This window comes from Magnolia sinica, chromosome 11 (genome assembly GCF_029962835.1).
Source record: "Magnolia sinica isolate HGM2019 chromosome 11, MsV1, whole genome shotgun sequence".
Taxonomy (NCBI): domain Eukaryota; kingdom Viridiplantae; phylum Streptophyta; class Magnoliopsida; order Magnoliales; family Magnoliaceae; genus Magnolia; species Magnolia sinica.
In genome coordinates, this window is record NC_080583.1 from 50,337,848 (window position 1) to 50,360,375 (window position 22,528).

General features: G+C 39.8%; 1 protein-coding gene across 2 annotated transcripts in view; it reads left to right on the top strand.

Moving 5' to 3' along the window:
* The first annotated feature begins 2,571 nt into the window (after positions 1 to 2,571).
* Positions 2,572 to 22,528, top strand: part of LOC131219121 (MICOS complex subunit MIC10-like) — a 56,853-nt gene continuing 36,896 nt past the window's right edge. Inside the window, exon 1 of one of the 2 annotated variants that reach the window (XM_058214116.1) lies at positions 2,572 to 2,767. In XM_058214116.1, the coding sequence (XP_058070099.1) occupies positions 2,590 to 2,767 (178 nt within the window). In that variant the 5' untranslated portion in view covers positions 2,572 to 2,589. The remainder of the gene's footprint in view (positions 2,768 to 22,528) is intronic. The other variant, XM_058214117.1, reaches the window with a different exon arrangement.

Consider the following 22,528-nt stretch of genomic DNA (forward strand, 5'->3'; position numbering starts at 1 on the left):
TTGATAGAAGCCAAGCCAAAGCTCATGGTGTAGTTTATTCTTGTTTTGGGTGGAGTGTATACAATACACTAATTTAGGATATTAAAGTCGATTTCATAATTAAATCCAAGTTTATGTAAATATACTATATAATTTTAATGCATTGCTATTTTTGGATTTCACTTTATTCTCATAACAAGCTGCCAAACACCATAGAGTATTCGTAATCACCTTGATTTATATTATGGATTCCAATGCATTTCAAATAAAAGCTCCCAAGTGATTGCATCAAAATCTTTTTTGTTTTTTGTACCTTGTATGTGTGCATGTCTGATAATAGGATGTGAATGAGTATTGATTACTATAAATTTAATGTACAAGGTCCACCAGGACCATCTTTCAGGTTGTTTTAGGATGGTTGATGGGATTCTAGCATTATTTCAAAATACAATCTTCAAGAAGCCATCTTTATCTTCTTATTAAAATCCTCACCTATCATTTATATACGGCGGAGATGCTCACTCATTCTTACTTTCTCGGTGAACAAATGGCACAAACCACCAACCACCCATACATAACAATGCATTCAACCTAAATAATTGGTTCCCATTCTGGATAAAGTATAATAAAATATTCACATTAATATAATGATCTCAACAATTTGGTTTCCCTTGTGGAATTTTGATCATGATTAATGAGGCAACTACTAAAATTGAATGATCACGATCTTCCATTGAGATATGCTAATCCAAAAAGGGCCCATACAACTTGGGTGGTTTAGATCGAGGTCGATGCTGTTTATACTCGGCCAATCACAACCGAATGGTTCAGTAGGTGCCCCCTTGATGATCATGCCATATGAAGAGTTAGAAGTATGTTAAATGCTAAAGTTATATTAAAAGTAACTATATGCAAAGCAAGAGTCCTACCCAAGAAGTCTCTTTGCAAGTATTAATCATCACTCCCACAAAACCTCTGCAGATGCAAGAGTCTTACCATGAGACTCCAGTAAACCTTCCTATGCATGACGGGAAAGCATACGTAATCTTTTATACACATGACGTAATATAATGGACTACATTTATGTGAAGAATTAATGAGATTTACATTTTAACTATTTAAAATTCTCACGTGGCAGAAACTTATGTGCAGCCATCGCCTCTTATGAGCCTATAAAATTAGCACCCAGAGAAGAGATTTGAGACATCACCATACATAACCAATCAATTTTTGAGTATAATGCTACTTATGTTAGTTTTTTGCTTTTTAGCTTAACTATTCTATTTTATGTCTAGTCTCACTACAATAAGTTTAGAATTTATAATTTAACTTAGATACACTAGTGTTTAATACCATCACTGTAGTATGCCTTAAGGATATATTAAATATCCATGGCATTTCACGTTGGATTCCACCAATCACCAAGTTCTTACTTGGCATATCACACCACTTACATCCTACGGACTTTATACCTCAATCGTTCTGTGCATATAGATAATCATAGATATTTGTTTTTGTCTTTCTGTTTAATTTACTTTTCTTTCATCGATCGAATATATATATATATATATATATATATATATATATAATCAATAAAATCAACTATTAACTTTATTTTTAATTTTGCCCATCTATCATTAATTTTATTAAGAAATCTGATAGGTATCATCGTTGCAGGAAAAGTACTTGTCACAATGTAAAAGATCTCATGCTAAACCCTGATCGTAGTATAGTGGCTGACAGTGGCTGAACGTCTGACCGGGCTTATTCATAACACGTGTGGCCGAACGACAACGTAAACAAAAGACCTGTAAAGTGGTGGGTGATCATTGCTTAAAAATAATTAAACGGTGATACGTCTGGGTGGGGAGAAAATTTCGAAATCTTTTGGGTTTTGCCTGCGTAGTTCGAATCCTGTGAAGATCTAACGGTATTTGAACTTTGAGATTTCACGTATACGATCCATAGAGTGTTCATCATATCAATGGTTTGGATCACTTTAGTGGGACCACGTCCATGCGCCGGTGCATCAGCACGCACTATTTTATGTTGTGATGCATCATGCATCTCAATCTCGTCGGAAGCTTGTGGGACCCACAGAGATGCCTGTGATAAATCCGCTCTATCCAACAGATTCTCGAGACCACGATAGGAGTCTAAAAATGAGGCAGATCCAAAACTCAACTGGGCCACACCAAGTGAAACAGCAGCGATTGAACGCCTGCAATTGGAAAATTCGCGGGCGACGGAAGTTTGGTATCAGGATGATATTTGTGCCTGCAGTTTATCTGAATGGTAAAAACCCTATGAACGGTTCATAGTTTGGATGGCATATTAATATCATTGTCGGCTCTAGGAATGTTTCAACGGTGGAAGTTTCCGCTCCAACCTTTTCATTTGATGTGGCCCACATGAGTTTTTGATTTGTCTAAAATTTGGAATCCAATCATATTGTGGTTTTTGAAACTGATGGACAGAGTGGATTTGTCACGGGAAACTCTGTGGGCCCCACATAACTTCCGATCACAGGAACCGTATTGTAGCCCGGGGGCACAGCCAATTCGCGTCCCTTTGAATATGTACTATCTCATATACACCGCATAACCGTCCATGCCCTCTTACCGAGCGGAAACACGCCCTTATTCCATGGAGGAAAACAAGGAAAAGAAGGAAGGAGCAGCACAGCTGTATGACTTGAATGCAAAATGGGATACTTGCTTCGATCTAACTATCCGTCGCTTTGTCTATTCTTCTCTGTCTGGTGCTTTTGGTGGTCTCCTTCTCTTCAGTACGCCTTCTTTTCTTTCTAATTCTTTTCTTTTGATACCCCATTTACTTTTCAATCACAGAAACTCTGATATTTCTTTAAAAAAAAATAATAATCTTTTTTTATGGAATTTGGGATTTTTTAATTTTTGTTAGAGCCCTTTTAATTTCAAGGCATCTGGCTATTTAGGGTGAGGGTGGCACTTTATTCTGAAGGAGGATTGCGTGAATATTGGATCGTAGTCTAATGCTGTCTGACATGCATCATTTACTAAACTAGGATTAATGATACAAGAAACAAGTGAAAATTGAACCTTCTTTGAGGGGAAATCATTCCTAATGATACATGTTACCAGATTTAGGGCTCAACATCATCCTCCGACATCCTCCCAAACAAGATATATAAGGACTGTGGAAGAGATCAAACCGCCTTCTAGTAGAATAACTAACGGAATCAAAAGAAACCTTGATAAATTCATTCAATCAAAGAATCATGAGGAATTCCATATATATGGCCTTTTGTATGTTCTTTTTGATAGATTATACATAAGGCCATGTATTTATCACCATTTGAGTATGTGTTTTTGGTCGATTAATCATAATTCACGAACAACTCCATACAAATGAGTACATACTGTTGTATTTACTGCCTTTTGTGCATATAAGTTTTCCCAATTTAACTAAAAGTCCACCTATTTCTAGCTATAAACTTTCCTAAATTGATTAAGACACCATTACCAGGCTAAATGATTTAAAAACAGGAAGCTAAAATAAAAACAAAGGAACCAATGCTTAACCATGAGGTCTACATGTGACAATTGGCCAATTGGAATCAGTGAAGCAAATGCTTTAGCTTTTGTGGCATCTTGCATTAGCTTTCGAATTTTGGGATTAATTTCTCTTGGTTGCAACATGATATTTGTGAAATTGCTTAGAGAAAGAAGCAAAAAGAAAGAAAGAAGAGAGTAGAGAGAAAAGAGAGATAAGAAAAGATGGGATTAAGGTTGGATGTTCGCACATCCCTCTTTCTATAGTTAGTTTCTATAGTTAGTTAAGTAAAAACCAACAATGCCAAAGGTGCCAATACTTATTACAATGCCATAAGTACAATCAAGGTGTACACAATTAGATTAAGTAAGAGGCAATGAACAAAGGATAAAAGGAAATGAGTCATGATCATACGGTTATCTACCATGTGGAATGCACATACACCACAATCAATTTGGACGATGAATCATAAGAACTAACGTGATCTTTATCAACAATAATATTACTTTTAATAAAATCTTGCTTGCTTATAAAAGAGGATTATGGTACCCTTGGTAATATCATATTTTCTACTTTTGCATTGTAGCTACTTTGTTTATGGACTCAATGCCTAGTTTGTATTTAAAAGAGATAATTCGTGTTACTTCCATTCCATTAGAATCATGACTGTAGTAAGGGTGGTCGGAAGTGAACAATAAAAGGTTGAGGATTATTTGGAAGCTTGAATACTAGCCAACCAGCCACCTTTGCTTGGCATGTTGTAACTTAAATTTGGTGGTAATTTTGTTGGCAAATTGGGTTTGCTTGGAACCCAGGGAATAATTTGGGATGATCTGGAATAGCTTGGAGGGTTTTTCAGGTCCTATGTGATGTAGGATAGATGGAAAGAAAATAAGAAGAGAAAAATGGATTTTTGCAGACACGACTATAGACACCCTACTTGAGATAACACAACTAATCTATGCATTGCCAAGCCCCTCCCAAAACCCCAAAATTTGAACCGTATCAAAGCCTGAATTCGAGTCCAATGAGCCACCTGCAACATGGATCATTGCGAAACTTGAGGTTCGGTGAGGTGGAGAGAATTCTACACCCACCTCGAGTGATGCGCTTGGCTCCAAATGACTAGTTTACCCTTGAACTTCCACATTTTTACATTCCATACCATCCTTCTCAACCAATAAGAGGATGCCATGTGGCACACCCATACTCTGAGCTAGTCACAACCCTTCTAGCCTTCATTAGCCCCCAAACTTCACATAAATTGCCAAAAGACCATTCACCTCACCTATAAATATTCCCCATCCTCTTCATTTCCACAAGACACATCCTTTCAAGGAGAGAAAGAGAGTGTGAGGATAGGAGCCTTTCCAACCCTAGCCAAGCCTAGCTACGCCCAAGCCAAAAAAATGCCGACCACCTCCCTTGAGTCGATCCTAGCGACAATTCGGCCACCCATCCTTCTCTCTTAGATAACCCCAGCCATAGATCAAATTCATTTATCACAGCATCGATATTTGCATCATCTCTCTCCTTAACCCCCCTACTTCTCTAGCCTATCTGAGTGTATTCTCTGGGGCTTGTTGGATTTTCGAATTCTGCCACATCAAAAACTTAGGCTAATTGGAGTCCTTTTTCATTTCTTTATTGTCTTTCACATGTAAACAGGTTCTAGCAGATCGCATGCATTCCAATTCCTCGCTTCCACTTTTGAGTTGGATATTACACCCCTTCATCCTCATCATTTATGCATTGTAAGATTTACATTAGCATATCTCTTCTTAACCTCCCTGCTACTTTAGTCGATTCGAAAGTATGCTCTGCGGCCTGCTGAATTTCCAAATCTTGCCATATCAAAAACTCAAACCGATCGGAGTTCCTTTTTTATTTCTTTACCATCTCTCTAAGGTAACTGGGTCATGGCGGATCACATGCATTTCGATCCCTCATTCCCACTCCTAAGTTAGGCAATACATATCATCAATTTCATTACATTACCGTCGGCTAATTAAATCCCTTATAATCCGCTAAGTTTTGTGAAGTAGAGACTGTGCATTCCTTTGGGTAAAGGAGTTGCCTAACACCTTCATTCTCTGTCACCGTGGCTCCTTAACTTCGAATCCTAGGTTGTAGATCAGGGGTCATTATAAAATAGAGGATCCTCGGATTCTTTGGTTTCTAAAGATTCTCTGGTGGGATTGTCTTTCGGTGCAAGGGATGAGGGTATGCATGACTTCTTCCAGTTTGTTCACACCGGGGCTATTTAGTGGCAACAAGAATGACAGGGCATGAGGTCAAAGAAGTCGCCTGAAGGCATGAGAGAGCTGCTAAGCTTAGAATGCTCCAATCATGAAGTTGCGGTCAAGTTCAATGGTGGGAAAAAGGGCGAGATTGCGTAAATGTGGTGATCAATGTTAATATTATCTTAGAATGTGAGAGGGCTGGGATGTAGAGTCAAGAGGGCCCACATTAAGAAAGTTTGCAAGAAAGCAAAGGCCGACATCATCGTGTTGCAAGAATATAAGCTCCAGACTATCTCTTCAGGTATGCTTCATTCCATTTGGGGTATTGAGAATAAGGATTGAGTCTCTGTTAACGTCGTGAGATGTGATAAATGGAGAAAGGTTGATTCTTTCTTCAGATCTTTTCCCGTTTCTATTCTGTTATGTGATACTTAATCTGGGATCCGATGGGTTATGACTTCCATTTATAGCTTGTGTCTAAAAACTCAGCATGACCAATTATGGGAGGAGCTTGATAGTGCCAGATGGAAATGGGGATTCCCTTGGTGCATTGGCGGTGATTTTAATTTTGTTTGTTTTTCGTATGAAAAATCTTTTTTTTTTTTTGGGGGGTTGTCATTTTATTCGTGGTTTCACCAACTAGTGGACTTGCCTATGGGTGTCAAATATACTTGGTCAAATGAGTAGGAACATGTTGCTATGTCTCGTCTGAATAGATTCTTATTCTCTATAGAGTGGATTGAAAGTTTCCCTTTAGTGATCCAACGTGGTCTGCCGAGAGTGCTAGCGGATCATCGTCCTATTGTTCTTGAAGTTCTAGAAGAAAATTGCAGCCCAAAGCCTTTTAGAGTCGAAGCGGTTTGGCTGGAGATTAATGGTTTTGAGCAGTTGGTGGGGCTCCTTCTTGGTGGACGGATACACTGGGTTCAGATTATGTCAAGGTGTTCCATAATGGTAATGGTGGCCATAACGGCCACCACCATTAGCTCTCGATACCGGGCATAACGGCTGTTACGGCCCCATAGGTTTTTCGGGGGTTTTTTCAATAAATAAAAATATAAAAAAGAGGGGGGTGGGGGTGGAAAACCATTACGGTGCTATTATGACCTTTATAGGGGATGTAACGTGCTGTTAACAGCAATTACATGTCATTTTTTTCCATAACGGTTGTTACTACCGTTATAACCCTGTAACACGTAATGGCTGCCACCGTTACCTTTACGTAACGGCCTTTACAACACACCATGGATTATGTAGGAAGCTAAAATTATTGAAAGACAAGCTTAAAACATGGAAGAGAGACTTCCCTAGGGCGAGCGAAGCTGAATTTGAGAAAATTGCTGCAAAGATACATGAGCTGGATCTTCTAGAAGAGAGTGACAATCCTTCAGCAAAAGGTAGTAGTGGGTCATCTTCATCGTGAATGTGGTCCAAACTTATTGGATAGAAGTCACCATTTTCAGCTAAATTTGCCATGCCTTGAATTTCGTAATTGAAGCTTTATGTTGTAATGCATTTAGATGAGCCGATCCAACATCCTGGTCTGTAGTCTATTTCTATTATTTGAATGAATGATAATAGTAGAATGCATCGCGTGCTGACCCCCCACCCACTCTCTCATGATACTACCATCCAATATAATCACTGTCTCGTTAGCTTGCCCCTCCCGCCATCTTTGTAAAAAAAATACAAATTACAATCCCCAAACAACTCTGCAAAAGTACAAATTACGTACTTTATAAATTACAATACTTAAACAATGGCTACAAGTTACAACTCCAACCCTAAATGGCAAATGCACAAATTACACTTTACAATACAATCCCAGTCCCCAAAAAACTCTAAAAATCTAAGAAGAAAATATCAAGCTTTCCTGTCACCCGTGCTGTAAAATAATAATTATATATGAAATTAAACAAAAATTAGAAATTTGCATTCCAACTTCCAACTGATTGTAGATCTACCTATTGTAATTTGTACTATAAGTTTATAACCATCAAGCATTGAAATAAGCAATCTCGGAAAATAGTTGCGAAAATAAATAAATAAACAATTAGTAAAATGCATAACCAAATATGGTCTATTGCATGTTATTTCCACATTCATGTATTCTACATACATTTGTAACCATTAAGTGTCGAAATCGAAAAAAAAAAAAACAATTTTTTTATTTTTTAATTTTTTTTAATTTTTTTGCATTTTTCAAACATCACAAAAAATAGGTGTGAAAATAGAAAAGAAAAGAAAAAAAGAAAAAGAAAATGCATAACCAAGTATGATCTATTGCATGTTATTTCACATTCAAACATTTCACATGTATTGCAATCAAACATTTCATATGTATTGCAATCATCAAGCATCGAAAACAAAAAAGAAAACCCGAACATTTTCTAATTTGTTTTTGCATTTTTCAATAATCAAGAATAATGGGTGTGAAAAATAGAAAAATGCATAACCAAATATGATATATTGCATGTCATTTTACATTCAAGTATTCTACATGCATTGCAACAATCAAGCATCGAAATTGGAAAAAAAAAAAAAACCTTTTTTTTTTTTTTTTTTTTCGCATTTTGCAAAAGTCACAGTAAATATGTGGAAAAATAGAAATAAAAGGATAGGAATCACGAAAAATAGGTGAGAAAATAGAAAAATAAAATAATTAGAAAAGTGCATAACTAAGTCTGATCTATTGCACGTTATCCCACATTCAAGTATTCTACATGCATTTTATCCATCAAGCATCGAAATCGAAAAAAAAAACTTTTTCTAATTTTGTTTTACATTTTTCAAATATCACAAAAAATAGTTGCAAAAATACAAAAATAAAAAATTAAGAAAATGCATAACTAAATGTGATCTATTGTATATTATTTCACTTTGAAGCATTTTATATGCATTGCAACCATCAAGCAACAAAATAAAAAAAGAACCATCTTTTTCTATTTTTTGCATTTTAAAAAATAATGGAATATAGGTGTGAGAATAAAAAAAAAATAATAATTTGGAAAATGCATAACCAAATATGATTTATTGCATGCCATTTTACATTTAAGCATTCTACATGCATTACAACCATCAAGCATCAAAATCGAAAAAAAGTTTCTATTTTCTTTCATAAAACAATCAATTTTTGAAAATAATGAAAAATTATAAAAAGGAATACCAAATCGAGAGAAATTTCAGCAAGATTAGGTTGTTTTGGTGTTTTCCCCTTTGATTTCATCATTTCTAGTAAGAAATCACAAAAAAAGGTACTATCCACAGTTTTTTAAAATTCCCAAAAAGCCCCGCTCGAGCTTTGATATCTTAAATCCTTCTTGATTTGAAGTTTTAATTATCAAAGATGGTACAAAAGTAGTTTGATTTAGCTTAGAATGAGTTTAGGAATAAAAAGCCCAAAGAGATGTGGAAAATCAAGTCCAAATGGGCCTTTTTATAGAAAAAAATAGCTATTATTGGATCGTTATGGGTCGTAATGGCTGTTACTCGACCGTTTTTTGGAGGTGACCGTTACACACACGTATTGTGTAATGGCTAGCGTTGTTACTACCGTTATGTAACGGCCATTATGTAATGTTTTGGAATACCTTGCTTATATTTCTCCTTTCCTTTTATTCTTTTATGCTTATCTCAAACTTTTTGTTATTAAGATCTCCCAAATTATTAATATATCTTATTAAAGATCCTTTAAAATTCTTTGTTAAATAAAGGCGTCAAAGAATGAAGCTAAATTCATGTGAAAGATATGCATCTATTAAAGATCTTCAAACATAATTTAACATGTGGAGTTGAATGGACTGTAGGACCAAAAACTTGGCTTTTGGGGGCCACATCATTGCATGTTTCTTGTTATCGTTCATGCTTGCATTATTTGTCACTGGTTGGAAAGAAATTGTTCACGAGTTTATAGACGATAGCAAACCTGCCTTTATAATGTGTCTTCCTTGTTGGACATAGTTGATGGTAAAGCCTCACATGTCAAATCAACACCACTTATGTTGAATGGTGTTGTAGATCAATGTTCGCAATATTGATACTATCGGCCGATATTATCGGTATCGCAATCCAATGATATGAAACCTGTCAGGAGATACTATGAAATTTTTTATTGTACGTAAATATCCAAAAAAATTGAAAAAAAAATTTAAAAAAATGAGAGAAACTTCCAACAAGGTGGATTTTTGTACCTGTAGAAGAGATTGCCTTAATCGGAAGCTGCATTTGGTGGGCCATTTGAATCGAAGTGCATTGTTCATAGGTTAGTGCAAAGAAAATCTTCGATTCCCTTTTTTTTTTTTCTTATTCTTTCTTCGAATAAATTATTGCTTGAAAACAGAATTGTTTTTGAAAGATAATGTGAAAAAATCCAGAGGAATCCAGAGATTTGGGAGAGAAATTAAGGTTTTAGGGTTCCGGAAGGCCGGAACCGTCTTTGCTTCCAAAAATAGCTTCCGAGTCTTTCTTATCACGCGTAGTTGGACGCGGATTTCATGCAAAAGCCTTTCACGCATGAAGTTTTTGCGCTGGGATGCTAGGTGGGGCCCACCATGATGTTTGTGAGAAATCCGCCACGTCCATCTGTTTTGCGAGCTTATTTTAGGACATGCGACTGAAAATGAGGTGGATCCAAAATTCAGGTGGGCTGCAAGGGAGGAAATAGTAGGGATTCGGTGACCATCGTTGAAACATTTTTATAGCCACAGAAGTTTCGTATCAGGATAAGTTTTTTGTGTTTTCACTTCATCCCAGTGGGAATTAGAATTGTACATGAATCGAGTTAGCTCGGTTAACTCGCTGACTCGACTCGAAAAAGCTCGATTTGACTCGGTTCGAAATTGAGTTCGAGCCGAGTCGAGTTGATTTTTGGAGCTCAAAAAAATTTCAAGCCGAGTTCGAGCTTGGCCGAGCTTGAATCGACTCAGATCAAACCTTAACTCGAATCGAACTTTGGATCGAACTAGTTCGGTGACTCGGTTATTTTGATATTGATGTTGCTTACTAAGTGTTTGATGAAATGACTCAACGAAGTATTGTTTCGGGTGGATACATTCTCTGTGGGATTGGCCGGTGGCGAGGAAGGTATGGATATGAAACAAATCACTACCAAAAAAACAAACATTACATGATAAAAAAACTACCCTTGGATCTTGATTTTGATGCAGCCTACCGAGTGTTTGATGAAATTGAGAGATTGAAGGCGCACTTCATGCATTTGAGAAAATGCCGCATAGGCTCGAACTTGGCTTGAATTGGCCTGAGCAACTGATCGAACCGAGCCGAGCTGGCTAGTCAGGCTCCAGGACTGAGCCGAGCCAAGTTTGAGCTAGGGTCAACTTGTGGCCGAGCCGAGTCGAGCTGTGCCAAGCTCGACTCGGTTCAACTCATGTACAACTCTAGTGGGAATGACCTCATAAACGGTTTGGATATCATATAAACATCAAGGTGGAGCCCAGGAAAGTTTCAACGGTAGGAAACTCTTTCCCCACTTTTCCCTCTCGTATGGCCCACTTGAGTTTTGGATCCACCTCATTTTCAGTCGCATGTCCTAAAATGAGCTCGCAAAATGGATGGACAAGGTGGACTTCTCACAAACGTCACAATGGGCCCCACCTAGCATCCCAACATAGGAACTTCCTGCGAAAGCCTTTTACAGGAGATCCGCGTCTGGTGTGGATTGAGAGCCTTGGAGACGGACGGTCCTGTCAGGGGCTTTGTAGGGCCGACCATGATATATGTGTTTTATCCACACCGTCCATCTATTTTGATAGGTCATTTTAGGGTATAAGCCCAAAATGTGGGTGATGTAGGACAAATTAACCACTTGCTCTAACAGCTCAAATTGTTAGAGCATGACGAATTAATCCCTTTATCTCATAGCCCAGGCCCCACATCTCATGGGTTAGGACCTCAGCTGAACCCTCCTCGTGGGCCTCAAATCACATGGGTACCGCCTCACACGGGCCGCCCACCCTGAGTGTGTCCTCGCATCCCACATGCTACCCCACTCGAGGCTGGTGTGAAATGTGCATTAATCACCCTCGATGAGGAGTCTCGAACACGAGACCTTCCCCGTGGGCCCCGCCCACCCCGAGGGTGCCCCTGCATCCCATAGGCGACCCCACTCGAGCCCGGTGTGAAAATGCCCTTGCATTAATCACCTTCGGTGAGGAGTCTCAAACACGAGATCTCCCTCTCTGATACCAATTTGATGCAGGACAATTAACCACTTACTCTAAAAGCTCGAACTGTTAGAGCATGGCGAATTAATACATTTATCTCATAGCCCAGGCCCCATATCTCATGGGTTAAGACCTCGCCCGAACCCCCCTCGTGGGCCCCAAATCACATGGGTACTGCCTCACTCGGGCTGCCCACCTCGAGTGTGTCCCCACATCCCACAGGCTACTCCACTAGAGCCAGGTGTGAAATGTGCATTAATCACCCCCGGTGAGGAGTCTCGAACACGAGACCTCTCCCGTGGGCCCCAAATCACATGGGTCACCCACCCCGAGTGTGTCCCCGTATCCCACGGGCTACCACACTCCAGCCCGGTGTGAAAATGCCCCCGCATTAATCACCCCCGGTGAGGAGTCTCAAACACGAGCCTTCCCCCGTGGGCCCCGCCCACCCCGAGTATGTGTTTTATCCACACCGTCCATCCATTTTGATAGGTCATTTTAGGGTATAAGGCTAAAATGTAGGTAGATATAAGGCTCAAGTGGACCACATGACAAGAAGCTGTGGTGGCAATGATATCCACCGTTGAAGCTTTCCTAGGGCCCATCGCGATGTTTATTTGCCATCCAATCTGTTAATAAGGTTTGATAGATCTGGATGAAGGGAAAACATAAATATTAGCTTGATCCATAACTTTTGTAGACCCCAAATTTTTTTTAATGGTGCCCCTTTAATGACCACCTTTTCGTGTGGTGCGGTCCACCTCATCTTTGGATTTGCCTCATTTTTTGGCCCATTCCCTAAAATGATTTGTGACGGTGTAGATACACCATATTACGTCAGGGTGGCCCCACAGTTAGGGTCCCACCATATTTCGTACGTCCTCTGATGTGGTCCACTTGATCTCTGGATCAAACCCATTTTTTCCTCAGAATTTAAAATGATCTGAAAAAAATGAATGGACGGCATTGATACAATGCATGGGGCCCACACAATCTACTTCATTTTTTGAGCCAAGACCTATAAAAAAGTTAAGATGTCAACGTTAGGAATTGGAGAGCGGATTAGGTGAGACCCAATACTCTCACCCAAGACGGTGCGGCCCTTAATGCGGGGCCCACCTTAATGTATGTATTCTGTATCCATGTCATTCATTCGTTTTTCCAAATCATTTTAGCGTATTATCCAAAAAATGAAGCACATCCAATTATTAGGTGGACCATACCAAAGGAAAAAGTGGTGAGTGATTAATGGGCCACAAATTCTGGATCAATTTGATATTTGTTTTCCTTTCATTTAGGCTTATGTGAACTTATCAACATATTAGATAGTAAATAAACACTATGAAAACATTAAGGTGAGCCTTAAAAAGGTTTTAATGGTAGGGCCTTCAATCAATACTGTTTCCTGGATCTGCTTTATTTTTGGGATGGTGCCATAAATTAAGGTGGCAAAACAAATGGACGGTGTGGATATACATGTCTTGATACAGTTATAAATGTTATGCATCATATTTAAATATAGTTGTTTTAGTTCAATCGAACAACGCATAGCTTAGGACCCTATAGAAAGGAAACCTATTATATGCACTTCCTTTTTGAGAATTTATGATTTAAAAGTGCATAGTAAGGTCTTTTTTTAATAATCCCTGAAGTTTCATTTTAAAATTCCAACCATTTTCCTAATGTTTCCCCATGTTTCTCAAAAGTGCGATAAATTACGTGGTACAAACAATATATCCCATGCGATAACCGATACATATCTGTATCCCAAGGGTGCGATACATTGCACGATACTGATATTTCGAACATTACTGTAGATCACACCGCCTCTTATTTCTTTTTAGTGCTCTCCATATTTTAGGCATCAACTCCCACTTTTAGTAATGGAGTTGTGGGCCTACTAGCTCCTTGTGATGTGGTGTTGCTTGTGTCAATGTTGGACTTTGATTTATGCAATCGCTGTTGAGATAGGACCAACATGTTGATGCAGGACATGAAAATTAAGTATAATATGCAAGATTTCAGACTTTAGATCATACTAATTTAGAAACAATCACAAAAATTTCACATCCCACATAAAGCGTAAGACCCTAACCCGTGTGTGCATATCATTCCTTTAGGTCTCGTGGTCCTACCGGTCGAATCCCGGCGACCCGCGACCTATGAATAGTGTTTGCGATCATCCTTAAGTTCGGTTACATTGACCCGAATCAAATCGACCCGAAACTTATGCCATTGCGTTTCCATCGACGCCGCGGTTCCAACGCCGCGTCCCGTACATGAATCTGATGTATACATCACAAGTTATGGGCCACGCTCGATATGGACCATTGATGTGTGATTATTGGACCCCACCATGGCCATGCATACTTTCCCATGTGATGATGTCATGCCTAAGCTTAGATTTTCTAGAAAGCCTACAACCCTATGAACATTAATTGCATCTCCCTAGTACATCTTCTCATTCACCTCATTGGCACCCCTATTCATCTTCATGGCCCACTCTCATACGCATCATATGCATGCTTGTTTGAGGTATGATTGGCCATGGTTGTGCCATTGTGTAGGACATGTTAGTATCTCCCCGAGGGATGGAGTTTTCCCCTCTTAAGCACGATGGATGCTTGGGATTGATGCATGAGTGATTGTATGATTCCTGCATATGGCATTGCATAGCATGTGGATATTTGCACTTGTTTCATCAGGGCCGTAGCCTCCACAGATATATTGTGGATGGTCGTGTGTGGACACCGGAAATGATACTTGAGCATTTGGGGCGCATAGGATGTCCCTGGGTGAAAGCCCTTAAACCTTCACGGTACTAAGGAGATGCCTCAATGCTAAGATTGAGTGGAAATCATGAGTGCTCGAGTGCCTTATACCGTTAGGCTGCGACTCCCACTGTTGCGAGGTCGGTTGAGATGGGGTTTGACCTTACCTGCCTGAGTGAGGGGGCATAGCTAAGCTGAGTTTGACTAGCTCGTAAATGAGTCCGCTACTGTCGAGCCTCGCTGGTGATCGGCTGTCCACAGACGGGTAGTGAGGTCTCCTATGCTCGTTTAACTGTGCAGGTCTTAGAGAGTGGCAATCATCCTGCAATGTACTTGACCCCGGTGGATTCCTTATGATGGAACTGTACTTGATGTGTGGATTGGATATGAGGACTGGCATTACTTCGCACTGCATTAGTATCGACTGTATAAGCCTTATGTTGCATCGCCTTCGTATGGCGCCCAATACTCATGTATTGCATTGCATAGTCCTGGTTACGACTTACTGTATTCATAGCTTAGCCTCGGTACGACTAATATCATTCATGTTTCCTTCTGCATTCTCCCCTATCTTCTTCTGAGCACCATTGTCACACACCTTCACCACCCTCTAAGCTTTCTATAAGCTTATGCACGATTGATGCGTGCAGGTGATCTTAGGTCGGCACAGTAACAGTGGGGCATTGGATTGGAGCGTGCTGAGGACCCGTTGTAGACTTTTCTCTTCCTTTCTTATCTTATGTACTTCCTTTTGAGCCTTATGTACCTGTAAAAGTTTAAATTTCTAGTGGACTTTGCAATGCGTTCCTATGGTTACTTTCCGAGATTTACTTGCTACGATCTTGGGTATGCTCGATTGAATTGGATTTATGATATAAAAATCCTCCTTGTGGGATCCTAAGATCGGAACCTGAGCCAGGAACCGAGAATGGGATACTACGGAGGCTATTGCGACTGGAATTGGCTATTGGGTTCCTTGTAAGTCCGGTCATCGAGTCTGGGGCATTGATGCAGGACATGAAATTTAAATATGAGATGCAAAAATTCAGGCTTAGATCATACCAATTCAGAAACAGTTACACAAATTCCACATCCCACATGACAGTCCAAATCATTCAATTAAAAGGGGAATCTATGCTGGTCCAGGCCGACACAGGCTAGGACTGGACCAATAAAAATTATAAACCAAACGATGTCAAAGGGAAATGGAAATCAACCACATGCATAAAAATCAATCCCAAATCCAAGAGATCCCCCAATTTCAATTTAAGGAACCCTAGGGTGATGGAAACAGCAAACAATTTAGGGAAAACGCAATCTAGGTTTAGGGTTTATGAAGAAAACATGTGTGAGGAGGCAAAGAGGGATAAAACCTGAACCAAAGATGATTCCCGCATATGGACAGCGGGCCTGGGGCGCTCACGTGTGCGTAGGTACTTAGCTGCACGTGCGAGGGGCGTCAGTTGCGAAAAATCTCTCCTTGGCCCTGGTCGATTGGGGGTAGGCTCCAAAACCCCGAAGTTTCGGGTCGATCCGAGCTGCTGCTTTTGCGTAGTACTTCGTCAAAGTTCTTGACCTCCTGCAGGGCCGAAATCTGGAAATCTGCAGTAATGAAGAAAATTGATGCAACAAAGGACGAATTCAAAGCACGAGTGGTGGTAGAAGATGGAAAAATAGAGATGATGGAGGATGGGGTGAATCAGGATCGATGTGGCTTCGCACCACAGTAGTTAGCCCTTAGAAAAAGAAGGGCTTCGCACCCACTTTTGAATTCTTCCACAACTCATGATGAGAGCAGAAAAAAATAAAGTGGGAATTTTTATTAAACTTGAATGAATCAGAAGAACTACAAGGGGTGCCTATTTATAGGAAACACTATACCCCAAAACTCGCGCCATGTGCGCAACCTATTACTTAACGATGAAGTAAACTAAAATAAAAAACCAAACAAAGAAATCTAAAGCGTTCATGATGTTCTAAATAATAACAATAAGCAAAACGTAAAATATGAAATCAATTTGACTAGTGGGCTATGATCATGAGATCCCATGGTGGGCTTTTCTTGATTATCGGGCTCACTCTTTTGAATCAAAACTTCGTCTCCTAACTAGGAGGCCTTCTCTGGACATTGTCATCAATCCAGATCGACGGTGGGGTCCTCCTTCTGACGTACGTGCGTAAGGGGCGGCGTGCGTGCGCGTGATATCCCCATCAGGCGTGACATAAAGTCAAGCATTCAACAAGGTGAATCTACAAGGGTCCAAGCCTACACATGTTAGGGTTGGATCAATTAAAAATTATAGACCAAACAATGATCAAAGGAGATTATATTCAGCCACACATGCAAAGGATTACTTCCTCAATCCAAGGGATTCACACATTTCAATTCGGGAAACCTTAGGTTGCAAAAGTAGAATAGAACGTGGGGATTTAAGATGATCTAGGGTTAGGGTTATGGAAATAAGGCGAGAGAGGAGTGAATGAGAGGAAGGAAAGAACCTGTAATCAGTTCGCATGTGTGGGCAGCAAGCGGGCCTGACGCACGTGCGTGGATTGTGGCCCGCACGTGTGTAGGGCCTACAAACCCAAAAAGGGCCAGCAAGAGGTTGGTCGGCCAGGGATGGGCCACCCACACACCAATTTTCAAATTGAACGGATGACTTGTTTGAGTACGGTCCTTCGCCAAAGTTTCAGCCCTCCTGTAGGGCATGATTCTGGAAATCTGCTGTAGAGACGGATTGGCTGCAAAATAACGGGGGATTTGAAGGTTGGATGACTGTAGAAGAAGATGAATATTGATAGTAGGAGGTGGGGGCCAATCGGGATGGATGTGGCTTCGCACCATGGTAGTTAACCCTTCGAAGAAGAGAGGGTTTCGCATCCAATTAGGCTCCTACAACTCATAGATTTAGAGAAGCAGAAAACACAAATTTTATTTCAATCTTCAATGAAAAAATCCTACAAGGGGTTGCCTATTTATAAGAAAATCCTATACCCCAAAAGCCGCACCATGTGCGCACCCTATTATTTGGAGACGAAGTAATAAAAAATAACAACTAATAAAAGCAATCTAAATCGTCCATGATATTCCTAATAACAATAATAAGCAAAACTCAAAGTAATCGATCATCTAGAGTAGTGGGCTACGATCATGGGAACCAATGGTGGGATCCACATGACGATCGGGTCCACCCCAAGGAACCAAACCACAGTCCTCTAAGTAGGAGGCCCTCGATGGATGTCGTCATCGATCCTGATCAATGGTGAGGCCCTCCTCCTTGCTTACGTGCGTTTTTTTTTTTTTTGGGGGGTTGTGCGCGAGATGTCCCCATCACATGTCCATCTTCACTTTGACATATATTATAGAATGTGCCAATTCGACCTTTGAGTTGTTCATCTCTTACTGTACTAATTGTCAATTCATTTTATGTTCCATTTACTAATGCAATCGTCGATTCATTAATGGATTCATTTGCAATCCATCGACAAACTCTTTGCATGTATCTTTTTCTATTAAGCTCTTTCACTAATCACGATATCCGTCAGATCTTCAAACATTATTTTAATGAATTAAGATATCTTGAAATTTCTTGTCTTCACTCGCGAAACTCCACTCATGATCTAAAGTATGGAATTCCTTGGTGTATTTTCCACCAATTTGTTCCTTCATGAAGATTGCGACATCTTTGATAGAGGTCACAAACATAAGTTGTAGGTAAAAAAAAAAAAAAAAAACACACTTTTTCATCTTTCTTTTAATAGCTACTTTCTTATTAACTTAGAGGATTCATTAAGTTTGGAGATTGTCTCACTAGGCTAATGTGTGACTAGGAAACTTCATGGCCACTAAATAACTTTTTAATTGTTCGTGAGTTCCTTTTACTCAAACACCTTCTACTTTGCTTGGCTAGTCGATGAAGTTGTCTATGAGCAAATGACCGTGGAATTCCTAGACTTTTGACTTAATTCTAGGTTTTCTACCATATTCTAACAATTCAAGAATTCAATTATGGATGCCTTGATCAGTCAAGGCCATCCGTTATTGGTTAGGACCATGGTAGGGACCTTCCCCTATGCGTGAACACACTCTAACACCAGTCTCTTGATTCTCTCTACATTAGAGCTCTTTCACTTTTTAATGGCATTGTTGACTATATGCACGAGTAGATCTATCCACTTTTGGTGTGCTCTAATTAGTTAGGCTACTTGTTCATACTTTTCTTGTGTCACTCCCCTTGGTGCTAGAGTAGAAATCCACCGAATATCACCTACTCCAATGCAATTCGGTTATTAAGTCAATGAGATCTTGATACCCAAGTTACAAAAATTAAAAAGTATTCCCACAAAAACAATGGTGTAGAGAGGGAGAGAACTTTATTGATATCAATCTTTTTCTCTTACAAAAATTTAAGAAATCTCACATTGAGAAAATATTCGAATCGACTCCTACACCACCACCCCCTTTTATAGATCATAAATGAATCTTTAATTGAAATCCCCCTAACTAAGAGATTGATTTTAAATAAATCACAATTTATTTCAAACTAATCTAATCTTCCTTAATATGGTAAAAGCCCAATAAAAAGTAAACATGGAAAGTAATTATATATCTAAAACCAACTCATATCTTTGATCATATCAATTATATCCCCTTCACATCTTCAATCACATCAATCACATCTTTAAATCATCCCCTTATATCTCTGAAAAATAGTAAATTATAATAATTGATTTAGGCCTTCAAATCTGTAAGTAATCAATAAACAAATCAGAGCATGGGCCTACGGTAGGCAATGAACCTACATCTTGTTGGGCCATACAATGGGTCTATATGGGCCGTGGGCCTGCATCAATTCTCCCCAGCTTCGAAAGAAATCATCCTCGATTTGGAAACCAATCTCAACCTTTAGACTTGTAATACCTCTATGATAAATCGTCATCTTCTTTAGTGGAAGTTGATGGTGTAACCCTAAGCTTCTGCTTGGCATAACCTTTGTTGGAGTCCACTGCAGATGATGTCTTTTTTACTTGCGCTTTTGTGGGTGCCAACTTGTTTGTTGCATCTTTAAATTTCTCCATGGATCTTGAAACATTTTCCTCGTTTTTTGTGCCACAATTATCTTTTGCAAAGGTGTTTCAATTTGAGTATTGATATCCACTTGGCATGTCTATCATCTCTCAATGTGATTGTCATTATCATTGGATCCATCAATTAATCCATTGGTGAATTCAAGTGTAGGTCCAATAGTAATGCATTGTTCACTTCAGATGTTAACTTTTCCTTTATATTTTTAGATCTTTTCGTTGTTTCTAGAATTCTACTTTAATTTTGGGTTCCTCGTCACATTTCAACAATTGAAGGATTTGATCATTGGTGTCTTCATAAGCTAGGGTCGCCTGTTGTTGGTTAGGACTTTGGTAGGGACCTTCATCTACGTTTCCATGTGCTCCAACTTCGGTCTTCGGATTGCCTCCATGCAGGAGCTCTCCCACTTCATTAGTGAGATTGCGTACTGCATACGTGACTTGATCTACCCACTCTGAGTATGTGGATCAATTGGATTAATTGCACTCTTCTCGTGTCACCTCCTTTGAAGCCATTAGGAAATGATGTAGAGTCAACAGTTCCCCAACGATCACCTGCTCTAATACCAAAATGGTGCAATCCGGTTATCGAGTCAAAGAGATCTCAATACCCTAATTGCAAAAATTAGACAATATTCACACTTAGACAAAAGCAACCTTCTTCTCTTACAGAACTTTAAGAAAATTCACAGTTGGACAATATTCAAATCACTAGCTCCTAAACCACCACCCCCTTTTATAGATCATAAATGAATCTTTAATTGAAACCCCCCCAACTAAGAGATTGATTTTGAATCAATCACAATTTATTTCAAACCAATCTATTCTTCTTTAATATGGTAAAAGCCTAATAAAAAGTGAACACGGAAAGTAATTATATATCTAAAACCAACCCATATCTTTAAGCACATCAATCGCATCTTCAAATCGGCCCCCCATATCTCCCAAAAATAGTAAATTAATTATTGATTTAGGCTCTCAAATCTGTAAATAATCAGCCCAAAAATCAGCACATGGGCCTACGGTAGGCTATGAGCCTAGATTTTGTTGGGCCATACAATGGCCTTATTGGGCTTAAGTGGTCCTAGATTGACCGGTGGGCTTGCATCAATTTCAAAACCCAAATCGCTAGAATGGACAAAGAACACGCACCACAAAATACTTTTTGAGTATAGAGGATAGGGAACTTACTAAGATTGAAAGCTTTCACTAGTTATAAGTAAAACTCCACAAAACTCAGAAAGTACGCAATGCCTTCTACCTCCTAGAACGACACACCATGGAATCCTAATGAATATTTAATTAGCATTTTCCAATCCTTAGAACAAGCCCGGGACTCAAACTCCACTTGTTCGACCTATAAAATTTGACTCACTCGTGTCATGTTTTATAGAATTGGAGACTGATGCATACACGCAATGCCCAATGTCATCTATACCATTGATAAGAAGGGTCCTCATGATGGGCCAATACAAAATGGTGGTGATTCTTCCACCCTACAAGTTTTATGACAAAATTGTGGTGACTCATCCATACCATTTATACCAATTTAAAATGTTGGTGACTCTTTGATGCAGGACAATTAACCACTCGCTCTAAAATCTATCGAATTGATAGAGCATGGCGAATTAATCCCTTTATCTCATAACTCAGGTCCCACATCGCATAGGTTAGGACCTTGGCCGAACCCCCCCCTCGTGGGCCCCACATCACATGGGTACCGCTTCACATGAGCCACCCGCCTCACATGGGCCGCCCACCCCGAGTGTGTCCTCGCATCCCACAGGCTACCCCACTCGAGCCTGGTGTGAAAATGCTCATGCATTAATCATCCTCGGTGAGGAGTCTCAAACACGAGACCTCCCGCTCTAATATCAATTTAATGTAGGACAATTAACCACTTGCTCTAAAAGCTCGAACTGATAGAGCATGGCGAATTAATCCCTTTATCTCATAGCCCAGGCCCCACATCGCATGGGTTAGGACCTCGGTTGAACCCCCTCGTGGGCCCCACATCACATGGGTACTGCCTCACACAAGCCACCCGCCTCACACGGGCCACCCAGCCAAGTGTGTCCATGCATCCCACAGGCTACCCTACTCGAGTCCGGTGTGAAAATGCTCCTGCATTACTCTTCCACCTTTCACATGGCATAGTTTTACAATAGACCAAACTGTCCAAATCACCGACCCATATATAGATGGAGGCGCATAGCCCAAACATTACAAGTTGCGCATGAGAGTGACCATCTGATTTTTCCCTTGGAATTTGGATCATACACTATTTTACATTTAACCATCTACTCTAGTACCTTCAAGTCGATGGTTAAGATTGCTTGATTAGTGTGATTTTAGGGACTTCTCCATCCACAATGCACCCTAATATTTGGATTGTCTAGATAGGCGCACACGAGTGCCCATGAGTGCTGCATTTTGGAAATGGTGCTGAACCATCATAGTTTAAGATGGGGACATCACCCGCACACGCACGCCGCCCCCCCTACGCATGTATGCAAGGAGGGCCCCATCGTCGATTTGGATTGATGACGACGTCCAGGGAGGGCCTCCTAGCTAGAAGACGAAATTTTTGTTCGTTGGAGTGGGCCTGATAGTCAAGTAAAGCCCATCATGGGATCTTATGATCGTGGCCCACTAGTCTGATTAATCTCATATTTTAGATTTTGCTTATTAATGTTATTTAGAGTATAATGGACTGTTTAGATTTCTTTGATTA